We start from the raw sequence: 19,957 nt of genomic DNA, 5'->3' as shown, positions 1-19,957 counted from the left end.
AGACGTCGGCCGCGACTTCATTGGCTGGGGTCGTCGGAGATAACTCTCCCCATCTATCTCCATGAGAATCCACGCACGATGAGCAGTAAGAGGGGTGCAAGAGTCATACCTTTGACGAAATTTTTTGGTTTTGGACTTGATCGAGGAGGTGGAGCCTCTCTCTCAATGCGGGTTTTGTTGGATCCCATAGAGGTTCCACTCTTCTTCATTTTCTTTTGACCTTTGCCTTCGGATGGGCGCCTGTCAGTTATATCTTCCTTGGCGTGAATATACTTCTGCATATGCTTGAGAAGCTCGACATATGTTCGAAAAAGTATTTTGTCCAGAGAATAAGTAAACCTAAAGCTTCGTAATCTCCGCTTCATAGCCGCTATGGCCATTGACTCATTAAGGTCCCGGACCTCCAAAGTGGTGGCATTGAAACGTGCCACAAAATCACGTAGAGATTCTCCGTCTTACTGTTTGACAGAAAAAAAACTGTCAGAGGTTTGTGGTCACGAAAAGCTGTTCGAACTGCTTGAACGAATAGATACTCTCTGATTGGAGTCTGAAGTACCATATTCGAGCAGTTTTTTGGAGAGTAACCAAAAAAGCAATGCAGAGAAGGACGTCGGATGCCCTTTGAAGAAGTATGAGAGCCTCGTAGCTCTCAAGATAGTCGAGTGGATTGATGGAGCCGTCGTACGGCTCCATTTACGGCATTTTGAACCGACTGAGAATCGATTCATTCAGAATTCATCGGAAGAAGGGCGGATGAGTGTTGGTGCCGAGTTCATCGGTAGAATCTCAATTATTTATTTGGAGCTGATTCAACCAGCGATCAAGCTTCCTCAGTCTACGGTCATACTTAGCCATCTTTGAGATTCATCGAAATACTGAGAATATCCTGAGATTGAGCCTTCCCCAGAAGAACTTGATGAAGACCGCGGCCTCTTCCCCTTTTGTGAATCTCGTTGAGGGGAAGGAGACTGCGATCATCGGAGTTGGCACGTGGGGTGTGTTGAGAGTCAGGACAAGGCAAGTGTCAGACAGATCGACGGCTCATCCGATAAGAGTGTCGAGTCGAGTGGCGGGACAGAGAACGGGGCCAGTAGCTATGCTGGGAGGGCACATCCCATGGTGCCATCTCCTCCAGCTGTCGCTGCTGCTGTTGCTGCTGTTGTTCTACAGTCTGTTGGAAATTGTGAACAACCTCCATCAGGATTTTTATCTGCGGCATAAGGGCAGCAAATTGCTACTGATCTACAGTCATCACCGGTCGTGAAACACTAGGCTCTTCGAGGGTTGTTGGAGGTGTATCATGTCGCGATGAGCATCAAGTGAAACTCGTAGAAGCATTTTGCGCTCTTGTTTTGGCCATTGTAGTTCTTGGAAGAGTATTTCTTTCTTCCCCTTCCTGGCGTGCCAAATTGTTGTAGTCTGTCTCCAGCGAGTTAGTCGGTCAGAAGCTGAGCTATTGTACCCAAACGGTGAATGGCAGGAAACCTGCAAAACAAGTCCTCTCATCGAAAGTTGTCCGATGGGGGACCCTCCGATGCTTAAGTTAGTCAGAGAGAGAGAATAGCCAGAGAGCCAAAATGAGAGCTCAAAAGCTTACCATTAGCAAAAATTACTTACCTGATCTTCCATTATTTATCGGTATTTATAGGATAGATGATGTCGTTACTGTGTAACTCTCGTCCTTGAATATTCGGGATGGAAAAGTTATGGCATTTAGTGGTGCCATTAAAACTGAGTAATGAATCATTAGTGGACGATTATTGCGTCCCACGACCCCATGATCGTGGGTAGTTAATACCTGCATTGAATAACCATAGCTCGACTACTATTTTTTCGGGATCAAGATAGTCAGTAAAATATCGAGGAAGTCGTCAGTCGAATATTATTCAAGATTGTCGGTTGCATGTTGATCTTAGTCGATCGAACTCGATTGCATGTTGATCTTAGTCGGTCGAATTTAGTCGGTGGAACATAGTCGGCTCAACTTAATCGGTGAAACATAGTTGGCTCAACTTAGTCGGCAGAACATAATCGGCTCAACTTAGTCGGTGGAACATAGTTGGCTAAGTGACGAGGATCTACCTCAACATACGTCTCTTTTTGTTTGATAGGACTTTTTCTTTTTTCAAATTAATCTTATCTTATCTGCATTCACCGATTAATCTCTTCTCATCTCGATTATTAATCTTCTCTTATCTCTCTTTTTTTTATTTAATTTTTTTATTTGTTGAAATTTTTTATTTCTTTGTATTCATCTCCATAAAGTCCCTTTTTTTTTTTGCTGACTTCCTTATATGTCAGAATTTTTTTTTTGATTAATCTTGTTTTATCTCCATCCCTATTTGATGGCTTGAAGGTAATTTTGAAAGAAATAAAAAATCAATAAATAACTTAAAAAGTATAAAAAGAAAGATGAGAAAAAAATACAATTGAGAATTTTATATCTGTTGCAGCCAATCTCTGGTAAGTTGGGCCGAATTGTTGCATCAAAGTAGTGGACGGCAAAAAATCTGTAAAATAAGTTTTCTTGCCGAAAGTTATCCGACGAGGAATCCTTCGATGCTTAAGTTAGCCAAAAAAAGATACATCGGAGAGCCAAAAGCAAAAGCACAAAAGCTTAAGCTTATGATTAGTATCACTTATTTAGTTCTTCGTAACTTACCGCTTTATACAGAGCGAGCAAAGTCGTTACTGCGTAACTCCTACCCTTGAACATTCAGGATGTGAGAATTATGTTATTTAATGGGCGGTTACCTCATTAACCACCATTAAAATCGAATAATGGGTCGCTCATGGATGACTATTGCACTCCATGTTCGTGTGTAGTTAATGCTCACATCGAATAACCGTTGTTTGATCCTCAGATGTACGAGATTTAGATAGTCGGTATGGTGTCAAGTAAGTCGTTGGTCTTATGCCGATTATCTGTCGAACAATGTCGGCTAATCATTGGTTGTATGTCGAATCAAGTCAGTCGAATACCGACTTGGTCAAACTTCGTCAATCTAAGTCGGCATAAATCATAACAACTTAGTCGGTGAAGAGACAAGAAAGAAATAATCGTCGCACACTTAGTCGGTAGGGAGACGAAGAAGAGGATTAGTCGGCTAAGCGACGAGGTTCTATCCCAACACTTACCCTCCAACTCTTGAGTCCGATTAGATCCTCTCTCCTTCGAGAGGCGTCTTTTGGACCAAAGCCCAAGGGACAAAGGTGTGAGGCCTGACAGCTGCAAACGTACCAGCTACGGTCCAAAGGCCGCAAGTTTATAAGCTACAGCATGCACACGATCAAAATGGATAATACCTCTTACTGGGATGAGCTCTCTGTCCATATGAGCTCTAGAGTCTCTTGACCAGAATAATATCTAAATAATTTTAAAATCAATTTATATATTTATTTTTTTTGATCATTTTATCATTTAAAAATAGTTTTTGGATTTGTTAACCAAACATACAGCAAATATTTTTACAGAATAATTTTAAAAATTTGATAGCCAAATAAAAAATTATTTTATTTTAAAATATTTTTTGATATTAAAATATAATTTTTTATAAAAATTATTTTTTGATCAAAACTTACAGCATCCTTAAATAGACCGTTAATCCGATAAGGAACTTTCGGATGCATAAGTCAGACCAAACTCTAACAAAATAACGAAGATTTGTGCGTACGAACTATGCAAAGTAAAGTGAAGGGAGAAATAGGCATACTTGGAGACCCATCCAATCCTGTATATAGAGGAGTGAGGGCATGGACCCGTTGCCCGAAAAAAGCGAAGTAATTGAAACAGATGTTTGTTGCTATATCTATCCGAATGTGCTATAACCGTCAAAACGTACGGAACGAGTTATTATCATTCCACAGTGTGTCTCTTAAGTGTATGGGACTATAATCGCCCTCGTTAATGGGACTTTGTCTATCTTTATTGTACTTTGATTCAATGACACATGGACCGGTCTGGCCCGTAACCAACATAATCAATGAATGTAGGCCACATCAATGGTCATGGTGACACTCCATATGGATCAAGTTGTTAATCTCTGTGAAGAAACTACAATGCACTGCTTCTGTCTAGCTATTTTGATGAATGCCACGAAAATCTCATTTTGTTGGAGCACATTGAGAATGGGCAGATGGCATTATGGTTTTCTTGTTAAGTTTACTGCAACTTGGCATATTTAAATGTTTATGATGCTTCCTATGGCTTTGTTTTGAAAGATAAGTTCACTCTGTCTTCGTTGCCCAGCTCTCATGGGCTTCCTCCCTCCCCTTCCTCTATCATTGTCATTTAGTTCATCTTTATAGTCAAAATTTGAATTGGATAAAATTCAATTCCAAATAATTAATCAAAAAAAAAATAATATTATTTAAATTATTTTAAAACCTATCAAAGTTCATTATATATTCGCATTTGGCATAGAATAATCTTAAATTAAAAATGGTATGGATGAAGATGATCAAAAAAATATATTTATTGTATCATAGTGATCCTATATGGTGGTGATCCTGGGTCACCCCTTACCACTCAAATTACCACCCAATTCGGTGATGGAAAATTCATCTTTTGAGATCAAATATCCACGATTTTCCTAAAACAATAATCTTGGACTGAAATTTAAGAATAAAAATATCCCTCAATCTATTGAATAAAATTAGTACTATATTATATTTATATTATATATTATATTATATTGATATTACATATATATATATATATATATAGTATTTCTGATATATATTATAATCATATTATTGACATATGATTATTCAGTTATAGTTTTAAATTATAATAAAAATATGTATTATATTTTATATTTATATTATAAAATTATTTAAAATATTACTTCTATTTACCTTATTTTCTCAATCAAAATAAATCCTGATATTAAAATAATAATATATTATCAAAATAAATAAAAATAATAAATCTGCAATAATAATTAACATATTTTTATGGGATTAATAGTTTATAGAATTAATAAATATATTTCATAATATACTAATAAATATATTAATAATTTATCACTATATATTTTTATATGATTAATAAATGTATTATTATAAAATATATCAAAAATATGTTTGATATTATATCATCAATGATATTAGTTTCCCACAGAATATTGAACTGAATCAATCATAGATAACCAAGATTCTTAAATAATCAGAGCATAGAATACCAAACACCGTAATTTCAAATAATCAAAAAGTAAGTTATTCCTGGATAAAGATCTCAACTGATATAAAATCACCTTCATGATCTCATTTGAATCGCTAAATGCCACTAGACAATTTTTTACAATTTAGATTTTAGAGGATCCATTGAGCATGAGCATGCATGCGAGAGGAAGAGGAATGGATGTGATTAATCCATTATGTGATTATTTTTTATGCATGCGAGAGGAAGAAGAATGGATGTGATTAATTTGTTAATGTGATTCTTTTTTAATTTTTTTTTACTAATCTAATTTTATAAATTGACTAGCATGCTTTTTTTCTTTCTTTCTAAGCAAAATAAAGGAATATATTTTTTGTTATAGGTAGAAATTTTTTTTCTTGAATAAAGCTGACGTACAGAAAAACTGAGCCTAGTCTGATCTTGATGATGACCGATTTAAGCTAATGTTTTGAAAAAATATTATTTTTAATGATTATCCGATTTATGCTAGCTAGAGAAAATTTAAAATCCGTGTGACAACTTGCCATTAGCGAACGAAGAAGAAAATAATAAACTATATAAAGCAAGAGATAACAAGCGTATTTCGTCCAATAAAACAAGACTAACTATCTCATTTTTCTTCTTTCTCATGGCTCTTCAGTTCTATTTATAAACAGAAACTCACAGAGATCCAAGATATGCAATCATTTCTCTCCCAACATACTTACTTTCTATTTATTCTAGATTTTTGATTTGAGTGTCGAAAGATCTCCACTAAAATCAATTCTGATTAGAAATTTATTTTGCAGGTTTTACCGTCACGATTCTATAGTCACCATCCAGCTCACCCAAGCAGCCACACTTCCCCTAAAAAAATTAAAATTATAGTAAATACAAAAGGAAGGATATCTTCATTTTGCACATACTTTCACATTTAAGAAATAAACGTTATGGTTTAGCGCCATCTATTTGGAGGAACGAAGAATGAGGATGCTGAGAAAGGGGTCCATTTAGCACGTTGCATTGATAAAAAGAAAAAACTCACCAGATGCATAATAGCCATCAGTGCTTCTAGCACGTGCAATTTCGCATGTGCCAAAAGATCGTGCGAGGCGAAGTCGGCGAAGAGAGACACTCTCCACAAAACCGGTTGCGAAGTGCCGACTTATAAAGCCCCGAAGACGTCAATATAAGTGCCGAGGACAACCCTCCTCCCCTTTTCGAAGAAAACGTCGCTGTTCTTCGTCTTCTTCTCTCTCCCCGCTTCCCAAGAAAATAACCCTAAAACAAGGGGATTTTAGCGAGGAATAGGACCAAGGGAGGACAAAGATCGGATCTTGGAGGCTATCGTTTTTCTCCGTTTGCGACGAGGTTAGATTTAAAACCTGGTCTTTGACGAAGTTATTTGTTCGTATTTTTTGTTTGTCTTTATTTCGTTTTAACATATATAGGTTCTTCATTTCGGAATTATCAAAAGATCTTGTGCATTGGGCTTTAAGGGTTTAAATTCTATTTTTCGCTTACCCTTTTGTTTATTTAAAAGTCTAGGGGTTCCTTTTTGTAATTATTACAAGATTTAGTGAATAGTGTTTTAAGTGTTAACTGTTTAATTTTTTGACTTTTTAAGGGTTTTGAAACGACATTTAGTTCTCCTTTAAATTCTTTACAAGATTTGGACCGAGCGAGGAGAAAGCCCAGATCTTGGGGGTGACCGTGTGCTGGTTTCTCCGTTCCCAACGAGGTTAGATTTAAAAATTGTTCTCTTTTATGGAATCATTAGTTTTCACTTCTTGTTTAATTTTAATTTGTTAGAAAAATGTTGGCGCTTTTCCGGAGTCATTGCGGATTTAGTATTTGGGATTCAAGGTTTTTAATATGCCCTTTTGAGGGTTTTAAAACAAAATTTACTTGTCCTTTTACGTTCTCTGCAAGGTTTACAAAACGGTTTTTTCATCTTATTTTAGTTGTAAGTATGGTAGCTTGCTGTTCTATTAGATTAAGTCGGATGTTTGAGGCGCTTTGTTACTCATATCGATTTTTTTCACAGAAATAACGTGAATCATGTGTTTTCCTTCTGATTTAATGCTTGAAACTTTTTCTTTTTGTTCAATTATAGCTTATTGAGGCTGTTTATTTCTATCCTTGGAAAAAATAAAGGCTTTTCTGATTCTCATTAGCGAGCTTGGTGAATGCATATATGTTGGGTATATTGCAGTTTGATATGTCGATCTTCTAGCCCTTTTCCTACCTAAAAATTGGCCTCATTAGTTTTTGTTTTGAACTATTCATTGGATGTCAAAACATTTTCTTTTCCTGTTAAAGGACAAGATTTCCTATTTCCTACAATTTATTTTCTGCGTGTGATTAGTGGCCTTCTTTTGTCATGTTTATCTTGTGTTTATGGACGCAGATTGGGAATAGTTGATGAGGGTGTGATAGATATTTCTCTTTTATTTTTTTTTTCTTTTTTGGGGTCATGTTTTGCCAGAAGTTTTGCTTCTGGCTTTTCTAATGCATCGCATCAGGAATGGTTAAACTCTGCAAGACCCTGATTGCTGGATATATTTTATAAGTGCAAAGTAAAGGAAGTTATGCATCTAACCTCTTTTGTGTGTGTAAGTAACTGGGTTTCAGAATAATCTTCACTTGAATTCTTGAGCCCTAGGATGAATTTCAGTCTCGGAGTAGATTTAATGTCTATATGAGCCAAGATATCATGTTTCCTAATTTTCAGAACTTACCATCTTGGCCAAGAAAAAGTCGTATCTCACACCTAAATGTTGGCCACCCAGAAAGAGGGCCAAGATATCATGTTTTTGAAATCTTTTGTTTCGTCCTGTCATCAAATTGCCATGTGCTTTATTTGCTATGGCATTGAATTGGGATAATATTTATAAATCAAAGCCTTTTTTGTGAAGATAAAATTTCCTGCAAAATGGAGGGTCATCGTAAGAAAGCAAGAGAAAACATAAAGGCCATCCTAGAGGATTACTTCCAAAGTTGTTCTTTTCATTTAACAATATAATAGAAATCTTTCTATAAACAAGGGAAGTAGTCAATTTATCTACTAGCTTAGTGAATTTGCTAAGAACATCATGATTGGGGGAAGAAGACTATGCGGTGGGACATTTCTTGAATTTCATGCTAAAGGAGACAAGAAATGAAGATAAAGGGTTTGGATTTGTATGCGCCTTCAGTTTACTTTCTACAAGCTGGGCATTTGAATCATTCATCCTAGTTTATATCTCCACATGCTAGAGTAGTGTTTGTCAGAATAGCTTCTCACACAAAAGCCTCTCTTAAATGTAAAAGGATCCTTCTTTGTCCTAGTAACGGCACCGCAAATTAGACATCCTCCATTATATTTTTTTAGTTGAGCTCCAAACAAGGCCCATATGCATCATCCTTCGTAGCAAAAGTTAACAATTTGAGCAAACATTATCCATCAGCTGGTGAAGGATTCTTTTATTTCAATCAACAAGCTTATGGGCCAAAATTTGTATGCCTAATTCATAAAATCCCATACTTAAAGTTGAAGCTCATGATGGACTTCAAGCTCTTTGACATAGTGTTCACTTATCGGGCGTCATATGTTGTTGGGTTGTCACTCATGAAGGCAATAATTTTAAGCTTTATGGACCATACTACCCTCATACTGCCAAGGTTGACCTAATAAAGAAATATGTGGCTAATGTACCAATCACATCATATATAGTTTTTTGGAGGTTATTGGTGAATGAGTAATTTTATTGTTAGTGATTGGTGAAAGTAGTTATTGATGGTTAGAGCATGTGTAGTCAATCCTATCAGAGCTCCACCAAGTGGATAATTGTCCAATATAACTGTTGACTTCTATATTTCTTACGTCCTTATAAATAATAATTTTGTTCCATCTGGATATTTTACACCACCAAACTTCCCTTTGGACCACATGAATTTTTTGGAGGAATCTCCTTTTTGTTGCTTGTTGATGCTTTTCCTCAGCACATTTGTCTTGCTTGTTCATCTGGTGAACTGATTCATAATGTAAGATAATAAATCAATGTTTTATTAAATCATTCTTTATAGCTGCCACTCAACCATGCCTCTACTTTTGATTTCCAACATAACTCTGTGCTGTACATGCCTATAATGTTTCAACTGGTTCGCCACCACTACATTATGATTGCTGCAACTCAAGTGCTTCTTCCTCTGATATAGTCATTTTTACCCAATCTTTTCTTGTTGTACCACAGTTGCACTTTGACATTCTCATCTCAACTTGCTAGTTCACTTTGATTTTATAATATTTTCTTGCATCTTAAATGCAAGTGACAAGCACAGAAAAAACCCTAGAAGAACCTCTTCATTTTATCTTGCAAGCTTTAGTTCTTTAAGATATAGTTCCAACTCTTCACTTTACAGTGGATTTAAGATAGGAGAAAATAGATATAATGGTATATCTCTTGGTCAAACCTTTCGATAAGGCCATCTCAGAACCATATTTTGTACACTTTTTATTAGTTAGATCAGAATTCATTTCATGGTCTCATCAGTTATATTGTATAACAAACAATCATCTGAGCTGGTGCTAGCTATTTTCCTTATCCAGTCTCAGTATCATAGTGTATAGAAGTGCATCTGATTTTTATAATACAACACAGGTTCTTTGTAAAATTTTCCTTCTAGAGTGCAAGGCAAAGAAATCCACTTTATTAATTAAGCATTATGAAACTAAACACAAAAGAGACCTGCCACATAAAGGTAGATATGACTATCATAATGGTTTCATTTTATTTTCTTTGTTATTGCACTTTTTGATGTCTTATGTGTCCCTATTTTCTAATTGAAGACATTGTACAGGTCTAATGCCAGTTGGCACATCCTTTTGTGCTACACTTGCACACTGTTACTATTAGATTGTCATCTATATGAAATTCACTATGTATTAAAACCCAGCTAGTGAAGTGTTTGCAGTACTTATTGTCAACAGTTCCCCATTGGAGCAAGCAGCTCAAATCATTGTTTTGTGATAGCCACCATCTTGTTTTTTTTTTTTTCTTAGATGCAATATCCATCCTCAGATTAGTTGCTCAACCATTCTTGCTATATTATTTTAGTTTCAGTTCTCATCGACAGTATGCATGCTCTTATCTTTCACCTCATTTTTTTTTTTTTTTTAAATCTGGAAGTACCATCTATGGTTTTGTAGTGATTGCTGCATCAGGCGCAGCAACTAAGGGAGAATATAAGATGGCTTCTGATGGGGATGAAGAACAGAGCCAGGACTACCTTTTTAAGATTGTTCTCATTGGTGATGCTGCTGTTGGAAAATCAAATTTGCTTGCAAGATATGCTCGGAATGAATTCTACCCAAACTCCAAGTCCACAATAGGAGTTGAGTTTCAAACTCAGAAGATGGACATTGATGGGAAGGCAGTCAAAGCTCAGATATGGGACACTGCTGGTCAGGAGCGTTTCAGAGCTGTGACATCTGCATATTACCGAGGAGCTGTTGGAGCTCTTCTGGTGTATGATATCAGCAGGCGTCAAACTTTTGATAGTGTTGGCCGATGGCTTAATGAACTACAAGGTAAGCTCCAAATTTTTCACTAGCCAGTTATTACTTTTGTGCATTGTTGGTGTAACGTTGAATTGTAACAGTGTCGGGATTCAGTCACTGGGCTATCTTTTAAATTAGTCAAAGAATAGATGTCACGCCGGTCTTGTTGAAATTGGTGAGCATTATTGCGGTAGATCATTTGCATCACTTGAATATTGGTCCCAAAGTTGGTTAATGGTCATCTTGATGGAACCTCTGATAGCAATCATCTAGTGCTACATCACCTATCTTAGTTTGTACTATAAAGAAGATTGCAATCAAGGACCATTGATGATTCGAGGCATATGTCACCGTCTATTTGTTTGTTGTCTCTTTTAAATGACCAATGCACATTAGGTTTGCAAATTATTCCTTTGTTTTCCAGAAATATGTCATTTACCTTTTCATTATCAAACCTTTTTTTTAAAAAAAGAACTTTTTTGTTTTACTTATTTTCTCTTTCCTTTTAGAAGCAATTAAGGTATATTCTCGGTTATGCTCTCTAAATTTTATATTGCATTCAAGAAATGACAATTCAGTAGAATGGTGACAGAGTTTCGTGAGTGTTAGGAACATTTCTACCTGAAAACGAACATTTAAGATGTGAAAATTCTTGTTGCTATTTATTTATTTTTTAAAACAATCCTCGATTAAGTATCTAATATCAAATTATGGGCTGCTTTGATTGACCCAATATTAATACTGAACAGCTCATTCTGACATGAATGTTGTGACCATTCTCGTGGGCAACAAAACTGATCTCAAGGACGCCAGGGAGGTAACCACAGCTGAGGGCAAGGCACTGGCAGAGGCCCAGGGCCTCTTCTTCATGGAAACCTCTGCGCTGGACTCTTCCAATGTGGCAGCAGCTTTTCAGACTGTAGTTAAAGAGATCTATACCATACTAAGCAGAAAGATGCATCTATCCCAAGATCAAAAGAAGCATGACATGTCATCATTAGGAAATGGGAAGACAGTGATTTTACAGGAGGATGCAAGTGACACGAACAGTGGAGCCAAAAGAAACTGGTGCTGTTCATAAGCCGTCCGTGTAAGACATCTTCTTTTCCTTCCCTCTTTTCAGGTCTTATATTTATCATTCGTTCAATTCCATTTTCCTTCTCTTCATTGTAGAGGATATGTATGCAATTTGGTTATCAATGGTGATAGAATCATGAAAATGTTGTTGTTGCTTTTTTTTTTCCCCCCAATTTATGTCTAGACTTGTTGCTAATGCTCAAAGTTTCCTTTTCAGATTTCAGCATCCCACTGAACTTTGTTATGTATATTGAGATTGACATTTTTGGTGTGCTACGACCTGATCTCGGTGAATTAATGACCGTGCTTGTCTCTTGGATAACCCAGAGAACAAGAGAGAAATAGTGTCGTTTAAATTCATGTTCTGGCTCAAGTCCTGCTCCCAAGGACTATTTAAAAGTTCTTTCTTCCCCAGAAAGGGGCAGACGGACCTCTGGGGCCATGTGGGGGTGTCGATGCTAATTTTGTCTATAATGGAAGGAATAGTGAGTTGACAAGATGTTTGCAGGATTCAAACCCTTGCCTCTTTGATACTGTTTGAAAAGATATTTATATGAGCATGTCTCTCTTCTTCTTCTTCTTCTGCTTCGAGCGGTCATGTTTCTTATTTGATGAAGCAATGTAAAATTAAGCTTCCAAGTGTCCGACTTTGTTAAATTAGATGCAAGGCTTGCACGTGAGGTGTAATGATTTAGGTGCTGTAATCTATTATAAAGCAATGTAAAATTAATCTTCCCTCACCCTCTCGCTCTAGGGCATTTTGCCCCTTGTACTCCTCATTTATCAACTCGATGAAATGCGTAGTGGACATCAACACCATTTCCACTAAGAAAAATAAGAAAAGACCCAAGGCTTGAGCATGAAAACCAAAGTATTAAGTGCATACATGCTCACCTAACTCTGTGGTAGAGGACTGTGCCATGGATGGACATGCTTCTCAGACATGCCTACCTCTGGTGCAATGTGTGGAGCCGGCAGTGCCATGTGTGGACATGCTTTGAAACTTATGCAACTGTTATTTTTTTGTATTGCATATCATGTTTATTGTATTAATGCACTATTATATAGTTATTTTGCTGCGGTTTCGATTTTCTTGCACCAGAGTTCATCAAACATCCGCTGAAGGGGTTTGAGGGGGATAGCTCTAGAGTTATATGTCCAGGTTGGGAAAATGGAAGATTAACAAACAAAACTCTTCCACTTTGCAAGATTTTGACATCACACCTATGCAGACGATGCCATCAACAGTGCTTTTGGCATCTCGTTCAGCTCAATATTATTATCTGTCTTTTAAGGTGTAATGTTATTCTGGATTTCTGTCTATTTTTATTTTCTCGTGGTCTTGTCCTAAATCGCCCTTCACATTTGTAACTCTCTTTTTATAATTTTTAATATATATCTAGCTAGTGGAAGTATTTTCTATTTTCTCAAAAAAGATATCTCTTCGTATATGAGATCTCTCTCTCTCTACATATGTGACGCCAATACTTGGGGGTGTGAAAACACTATTGTTTTTTAAAATGATGATTTTAAACTAAGAAATAATTCTGTCCACTCTTTTATTTCTCTGTTCGGGCAACTTCTTGGACTGTAGAGTGTTGTTCTCATCATTTTATATTTATTTAATGAGAAGATGGCTACGGTTCTATCAATGACACTTCTTATGTATATAATCAAATTTCTCGCTGTGCTTAAAAAAAATGGAATTCTAAAACATGTTTTCATTTTTATCTTTTTTTCTTTGCATATCATTTGATATATTAATTCTAGTGCATGTTTGGGATCCTTTCCATGTCGGACGTGCGGGGGAGGTTCGGTGGATGCCCATGTATCCCATGACAACCATGATTTAATACACCACATGGTGGTGTGAGGACGATTATCCCATATTCGGTGATTTTGTAGAACTTGTAAGAAATACCTCTGGCCGTAAGGGAAATGGATCCCACAGGTACACGATACTTAGGTTGTGATGCGGATAATCTCATCTAAGTTTGGCCATGGTTGTGTCTGAGATGATCTTTGTTTGAGTTTGGACCGAAGGCATTGGTTCAGCTTTGTTATACTCATGGTTTAAGATTCTGTTCTAATTGGATCTAAACAAAACTTGGAAAGTCTAAAGTTACACATCATACAGTCAAAATTCAGGACGCTTTATGGATTCTTATTTTTTCTTTAAAAAGAAAAAAAAAAAAATCTAAATCTCTGCCCTTGTCTGAAAGCTGGCAAGAGCCACGCCCGGATTTTGATTCTAGGCTCGGTTTCCACTCCTTTTGCCGAATTTCGGTGGGAGTCGTTTTGTGGGCACTTGTTTCAGCGGTGATCAATTTAACTCCAATATTTTCAGCCGAGTTGCCTCGACAAGCCCGACTAAAACGAATGTCACATGTAGTATGCGGTCAGCCTTCCAGCATTTCTCCGTAGCTGCTTATTCTTTTGTTACCCGTTTCTTCATGTTCTCCACATTTCTATACTCAATACTATGGGAATGGGATGACCCCTATTTTAGACATTGCTGCAGTAGTTTCCACTGCATTCTATACACTATGGAATCTCTTTGCAGGCATTGTGATTCCCCGCCCTGTAAGATCGAACTTCACTCTCCAAAATTGTTTTTCCTATACTGAGTTAAGCATTGATGACTTATGGTTGACCATAGAGGTTACCTATGTGGTGGAAATGGTATTCTTAATTGTTTGACATTGAGAGGCAAATGGCATAGCCAGGAGAAGGTGATGAGGGGAGGGAAATGTTTAACCGCAAAAGATGGAAATTCTCGTGCCATAGATCATGGAATCATGTATGAAGAGTAAGGTTGTAGACTCTGGCCTCAACTAAATCACCAAGGCCTCTGTATACCACCCAGATGACTCTTCTATAGATAAATGCGCATGCACCAGCTGTACTTTGGTTGTGTAGCATATCGAAGAACCCAAAAACCCTTTTAAAGAATGAAGTCCGCCTGATATATGCATGTGGCTTTCATAAAATAAATCATAATTTTAAGAATTGGTCAACGCCTCAGAACGTAATTATATTGAATCTGGACCAAAAAATGAAAAGCTCAAGAGCATGCATTGCCATCAGCTCATTCTGGTCTCTGATAACAAACAGAGTATTTACTTCAATTCCATGATTAGCCAGTTGAAACGTCAATTTTTACTAATGACATCATGGTATAAAGAGACCAGGGAGTGCTAATGACATTACTTGTGTTAACAAGTTGGCTCCCTGAAAAGGAAACATTTGTTACTTCATTGGCATTAGCTGTACTACTAATAGTCAAGAAGTTGAAGCTGGAGTGGTGAAGCGTGAGTCTGCCAAAAGAAAAAAATAAAAAAAAGAATGATGCTATGAAGATTGAATAAAAAGAAAAAATCATATTATAGTGAGAAAAGGACAAAGGGTCTACTCAATGTGCAAGTTTGCCTAACAGATTTTTAAGTATCCTTATTTATTTATGCAATGAAATAACTCGCAGCATAGGGATACCTTTAAAAAAAAAAAAAAGAAAAAGCTTTACTTGAGCCACTTGATTCCTCTTAACCAACAAAGGCCCGTATTCTAAAGCTTATTACTCTGACCATGGATTTTTCTGGTCAGAACATTTCTTGTCATTATCATCAGTTTTATTTTTTTTTGGTTAACAATACTGCAGATTCTCTGGCTCGGATTATCTTAGTTGGAGGTAGGCGGCGATGGCAGGATAATGGCAACGCTACTTATAAAACATATCTTAAATTGGAGATGATTCTGATGGAGATCCTCTAATGCTCAAGTTAGAAATTTGAAATATATGGAAAAGAATGAGCATGAGGATGATGGACTGCATTTCGTAGGATCCTTTGTGAGCTAGTATTTATAGACAGAGATTGAGAGTGAGAGGCATCCTTTCTATCGTATTGAGTGCAATGCTGCGATATCATCGGCTCGATTTTGTGGGATTCGGTGGTTGTTTGTTGTCTTATTTGCTCCGTTGTTAGTTGATGCCGATGATCATGGGATTTGGAAAATCACACAGAGCCGGGGGTCAAACTTTCCTACTATGCTGGCTTGGGTTGGTTCCCAAGATCCCTCAGGTCTGCTACAACGTGGGTTGGCACGGATCCTTGCTTCGGTACCAATAGGGACGAGCACCTCGGCTTCAACCGAGATAGAGTCCTTCAGCTGTATCAAATACTTTGTTATTTTGCCTTCTGCAGTAGTGTAGTTAAAACTTTGAACTGTACAAGTGATATATATAAATTTAATATAATCAATTAAACATGAAAACCAACAAGTTAACAGGTATAGAGCACAGAAGGCATAGAGCAAGAACCATTGGGAGAAGTTTTGGCAACGGGGATGTGATATTTAAGTCTGGAAGCTAGTTTTGGTGACATGAGAATTGCACGCGGAGACTGAAGAACAATCTAATATCGCGCATGGAAAACAAATTCTTGGGACTCACAGGTATATATGGAGCAGTAGCAGCAGCAATTTCTTGCACGTGTTAACGATGGACAGCAAGCAAAGAAAAAAAAGATCGAGGTGCAACCCAGATGGCGCTCGAACTAATCTGCCGACAGAGAATTCAACAGCCATAAGCCCCAAGTTAACGAGGAGAAGGATTCTGACGGAACACGAGATCACAGATTGCACGAGTTGTTCATCTCAAATCGAGAACGTGTTTCATGAGATGAGATATATAGCCAGCATTATCTGCAACCGATTTTCATCGTTTAAAGATCATACATATATACGTACATTGTAATATCCTATAAGATTTTTTTTTTATGAACCTTAAAATTGGGAAAAACGAGGTTTTCATTCGTAGACAAGAAATTGAATAATCCATCATAACGGTAAACACGGGAAGACGAGCGTAAGCATTGACCAGATTAAAAACTCGCAATAAAAAAAGAATAAAGGAATAATGCCGTTTGCGTTGGGTATGGACCGGAAATACTTTTGACTCCGCGGGTCTTGGCTAACATTTCGTCGCATTCCACGCTTGGAGTCAGAGAGGGGATGCAGACCAAATCCGACTGACGGGGTCAAGTCAAGATGTTTGGAATCACATCACCGTCCGATGAGATGCGGACGGCCTTTGACGTTGATGATACGCGTCAGAAATTCGATGGGTGGGCGATACAAGCAAGGATTAGAGGGGGCCGACTCTTTATCTATACAAATTCGATGGGCTGGCAATACAAGCAAGGATTAGACCGGGTCGATTCTTTATCCTTTATTTATTTTTATTTTTATTTTTTGGGTGGAGTGGTTCGGTGCATCCTCACACGGGAATAAAGCTCGGGAGAATGAGCCCTCTAAGTAAAATAGAGAAAGGGCGGTCAAAGAGTTCTCCCCACGAAGAAAATCCATAAAAACGGTGAAATGTGAAATATGGGCGGCAGCGAGGGATATTCTCCACCCCATTATTGGAGATCCGATTCAATCCCATCAGAATGAAATGGATTTTATCTGATTCACAATGAATCCAAAGTAAATATAGATGATAATAAAATATGTCTTGAATTTAATCCATATATTATAGATATTGTTGTGGCCAATCTCTGATGAGATGGTCGGTAGAGAGCTAAGTTGTGGCGCTTGAGCGGTGGACGATAGAAAATTTATATACAAATCTTCTTATCGAAAATTGCTCGACGAAAGATCCCCCGATACTTAAATTAATCGGCAAAATAACATAGTCGAAAGTCAAAAAATGAGAGCTAAAATTTATATTCAGACAGTTTAGCTTATCTAGTCTCATATAACTTATCGGTTTATATAGATCGAGCAAAATCATTACTGTGTAATTTTTATCTTTGAACATTCAAGACGTAGGAGTTATGGTATTTAGTGGGTGGTTACTTCATTAACTGCTATTAAAATTGAGTGATGAACCACTTGTGAATGACTATTGCGCTCTACATTCGCGTGTAGTTACTGTTCGTGCTGAATAACTATTGTTTGATCTTCAGATATACGGGATTTAGACAGTCGATATGGCATCGAGTAGATCATCTGTCAAATACCGATCATACATCGAATTGTTAGTAGATCAGCCGTCGATTATGTTGAACTAAATCGATTAAATATCGACTTGGTCAAATTCTACTAATTCAAAATCGGTTCAACGTATAGTATAACATTTTGTCGGCTGAATTCATATTCAAGTCGATATGGAGACAAGGAAGAAAGATAGTAGTCACGCACTTAATCCTTAGAGAGACGAGGAGGTGGGATAATCGACTAGACGATGAAGATCTATCCCAACAGATATATTCACAAATATTATTTTTAAAATAAAAAAATATTATATATAAAAAAATATTTTTATAATTTTATCTGATCGGACTGGATTACCAAAACTCTACCCGCTCTCCTCAAGGTAACTATGAGATGAGCATGAGCATGGACAATGGCCTATCCCATCCGTTGCCATCCAACGGATCTTTTGATATCCCATGTAACATTTCTGTACGGAAATAATATGTGTTTTTTTTTATGTTGAGAGCCTTCAGTGCATTGATCCGAGTCCAGCTTGGGCTTGAGGTAGGCCTAAGATGGCACCTGAGGGAATAGTATGAGCTGAAGGTTCGGAGGGGCACCAGTTTAAGCATTGTTGACCGTCCAACCCAGATCAAAAGCCAGACTCCACGTCGAAAAAGCCTCGTAACTTTTTAACCAAAAAAAGAAAAGCCACATAATGTCAAAACCGGACGTCAACAAATCATTTGGCTTACGAGGAAGTCAATCATATCCGCTCGCGCCAATCAGGTGGCTGCAATTGAAAGCAATATCATACGTGTTGAAAATTTAGGGCATGCGTACAAAAATAGTTGTTGTGGATAAAATTATATATCTTATTCTGGGGGGGAGGAGTGGTTAGGGAAAACCCCACAGCTAAGTTGGATGCATTGGGCCAATCCAAATCACAAGATTCCAAGGTCTTGGGTTCTTCTACTTGCGCATGGTGATGAATCCAACCAGGAAGGAATCAGGTGTTTTGAGAATTGGAGGCGGCTTAATTTTCTGCCTAATTCCAACCTGACTGCATTGTTTTGAGACAACAAGAAGAATGTACCTGTCCATCGGTGCATATACTAATCTTAATTTAGGACAGAATCTTTTATACGACACCCTAATCTGATCTTTCTTATTGATACTAATTCAAAACCCTAGATAGTTTGAAGTTTGGGAAGGTGTTCTCAGCAATTTTAAACAAATTTCAAAGAACATATTTTTGCATTAAATTGGCCAAAGACAGGAATGGACTATTGTACCTAACAATATTTGTTTAGCTTCTTATCAAAAAGCGTGACCATTTTTTTCGCTATATTTAGCTCTTCCATCCCTGTCATGTTTGCAGTGATGATTGAAGGTTTGTAGCGAGTGCTCCAGCAATGTCAATGGATAGGTATAAATGGTGTGATATGCTCGTGGCGAAGTCAAATGGTGGTTGCCCCGTGGGAATTGGGGTGGCAACAATAATAAAGGACTCATGGCCATGATGAAGGCTGGCGGTGGGAATAGGATGTGACATTGGGTGGTGGCAGGGCCAGGTCAAAGTGGGAGAGCTATCCGATGAGGGGAGTACCTTACTTCCCTCGTTTCAATAAAAAGAAAAAAAGAAACAAAAATATACATAAAGGTAGGTGAGCGTAAGGTCGGCAATTGATCAGAGCAGCCAATGAAGGGCTTGTATTAATTTGACTAGGTTTTAGAGTCCAGAATTCTAAGTTCAAGCTATGGAGATGATCACTAGTTTAGGGTTGAAATTTATTTTAAGCTGAGCCAGTCTTGAATGTATAACTTGACAACTGAAATCAAAGCTCTAATCTCAAAATTGGAAGGGCTAGGTCATGGTTGTACGAATTGAGTGTGAATGAGCCTCAGCATGAGTTTTGTCAAGGATTTCAACCAAATTAAGCTCAAGTCCAACTAGAAAGCAAAAACATGTTTCCAAAATTTTGGTCAATGATATTATAATAAATGGTAAACAAACAACCATACAAAGTCCGTGTGCTCTCTTTGTTTAATTTACTGTTTTCAAACGTTCAATTCATTGGAGTCCTCTTTTGGTTGAGGCTGGTTGTATCGGTATCAAGCACTCTCCGATACGATATATACGAAATTGAGCCTTCACATTATCTTGACTAAGAGAGAACAATATATCCGAAGATATTAAC

At 37.2% G+C, this 19,957-nt stretch overlaps 1 protein-coding gene across 6 annotated transcripts; it reads left to right on the top strand.

Annotated features, from left to right (window-relative positions):
- Positions 1 to 6,159: 6,159 nt before the first annotated feature.
- Positions 6,160 to 12,356, top strand: LOC105047867 (ras-related protein RABA5a). 6 transcript variants are annotated; one of them, XM_073260609.1, is made up of 5 exons: positions 6,160 to 6,532; positions 6,832 to 6,902; positions 10,333 to 10,733; positions 11,453 to 11,793; positions 11,998 to 12,356. In XM_073260609.1, the coding sequence occupies exons 3-4, from the start codon at positions 10,394 to 10,396 to the stop codon at positions 11,782 to 11,784; spliced, it is 672 nt and encodes a 223-aa protein (XP_073116710.1). In that variant the 5' UTR covers positions 6,160 to 6,532; positions 6,832 to 6,902; positions 10,333 to 10,393; the 3' UTR covers positions 11,785 to 11,793; positions 11,998 to 12,356. The 6 variants fall into 6 exon arrangements, with proteins under 6 accessions (XP_073116710.1, XP_073116708.1, XP_029121237.1 ...); XM_073260607.1 differs by having other exon boundaries at positions 6,789 to 6,902; XM_010926978.4 differs by having other exon boundaries at positions 6,181 to 6,532; positions 10,353 to 10,733.
- The last annotated feature ends 7,601 nt before the right edge of the window (positions 12,357 to 19,957 follow it).

This window comes from Elaeis guineensis, chromosome 7 (assembly GCF_000442705.2).
Source record: "Elaeis guineensis isolate ETL-2024a chromosome 7, EG11, whole genome shotgun sequence".
In the NCBI taxonomy this organism is placed as follows: domain Eukaryota; kingdom Viridiplantae; phylum Streptophyta; class Magnoliopsida; order Arecales; family Arecaceae; genus Elaeis; species Elaeis guineensis.
This window is presented reverse-complemented; position numbering and strand designations above follow the sequence as displayed.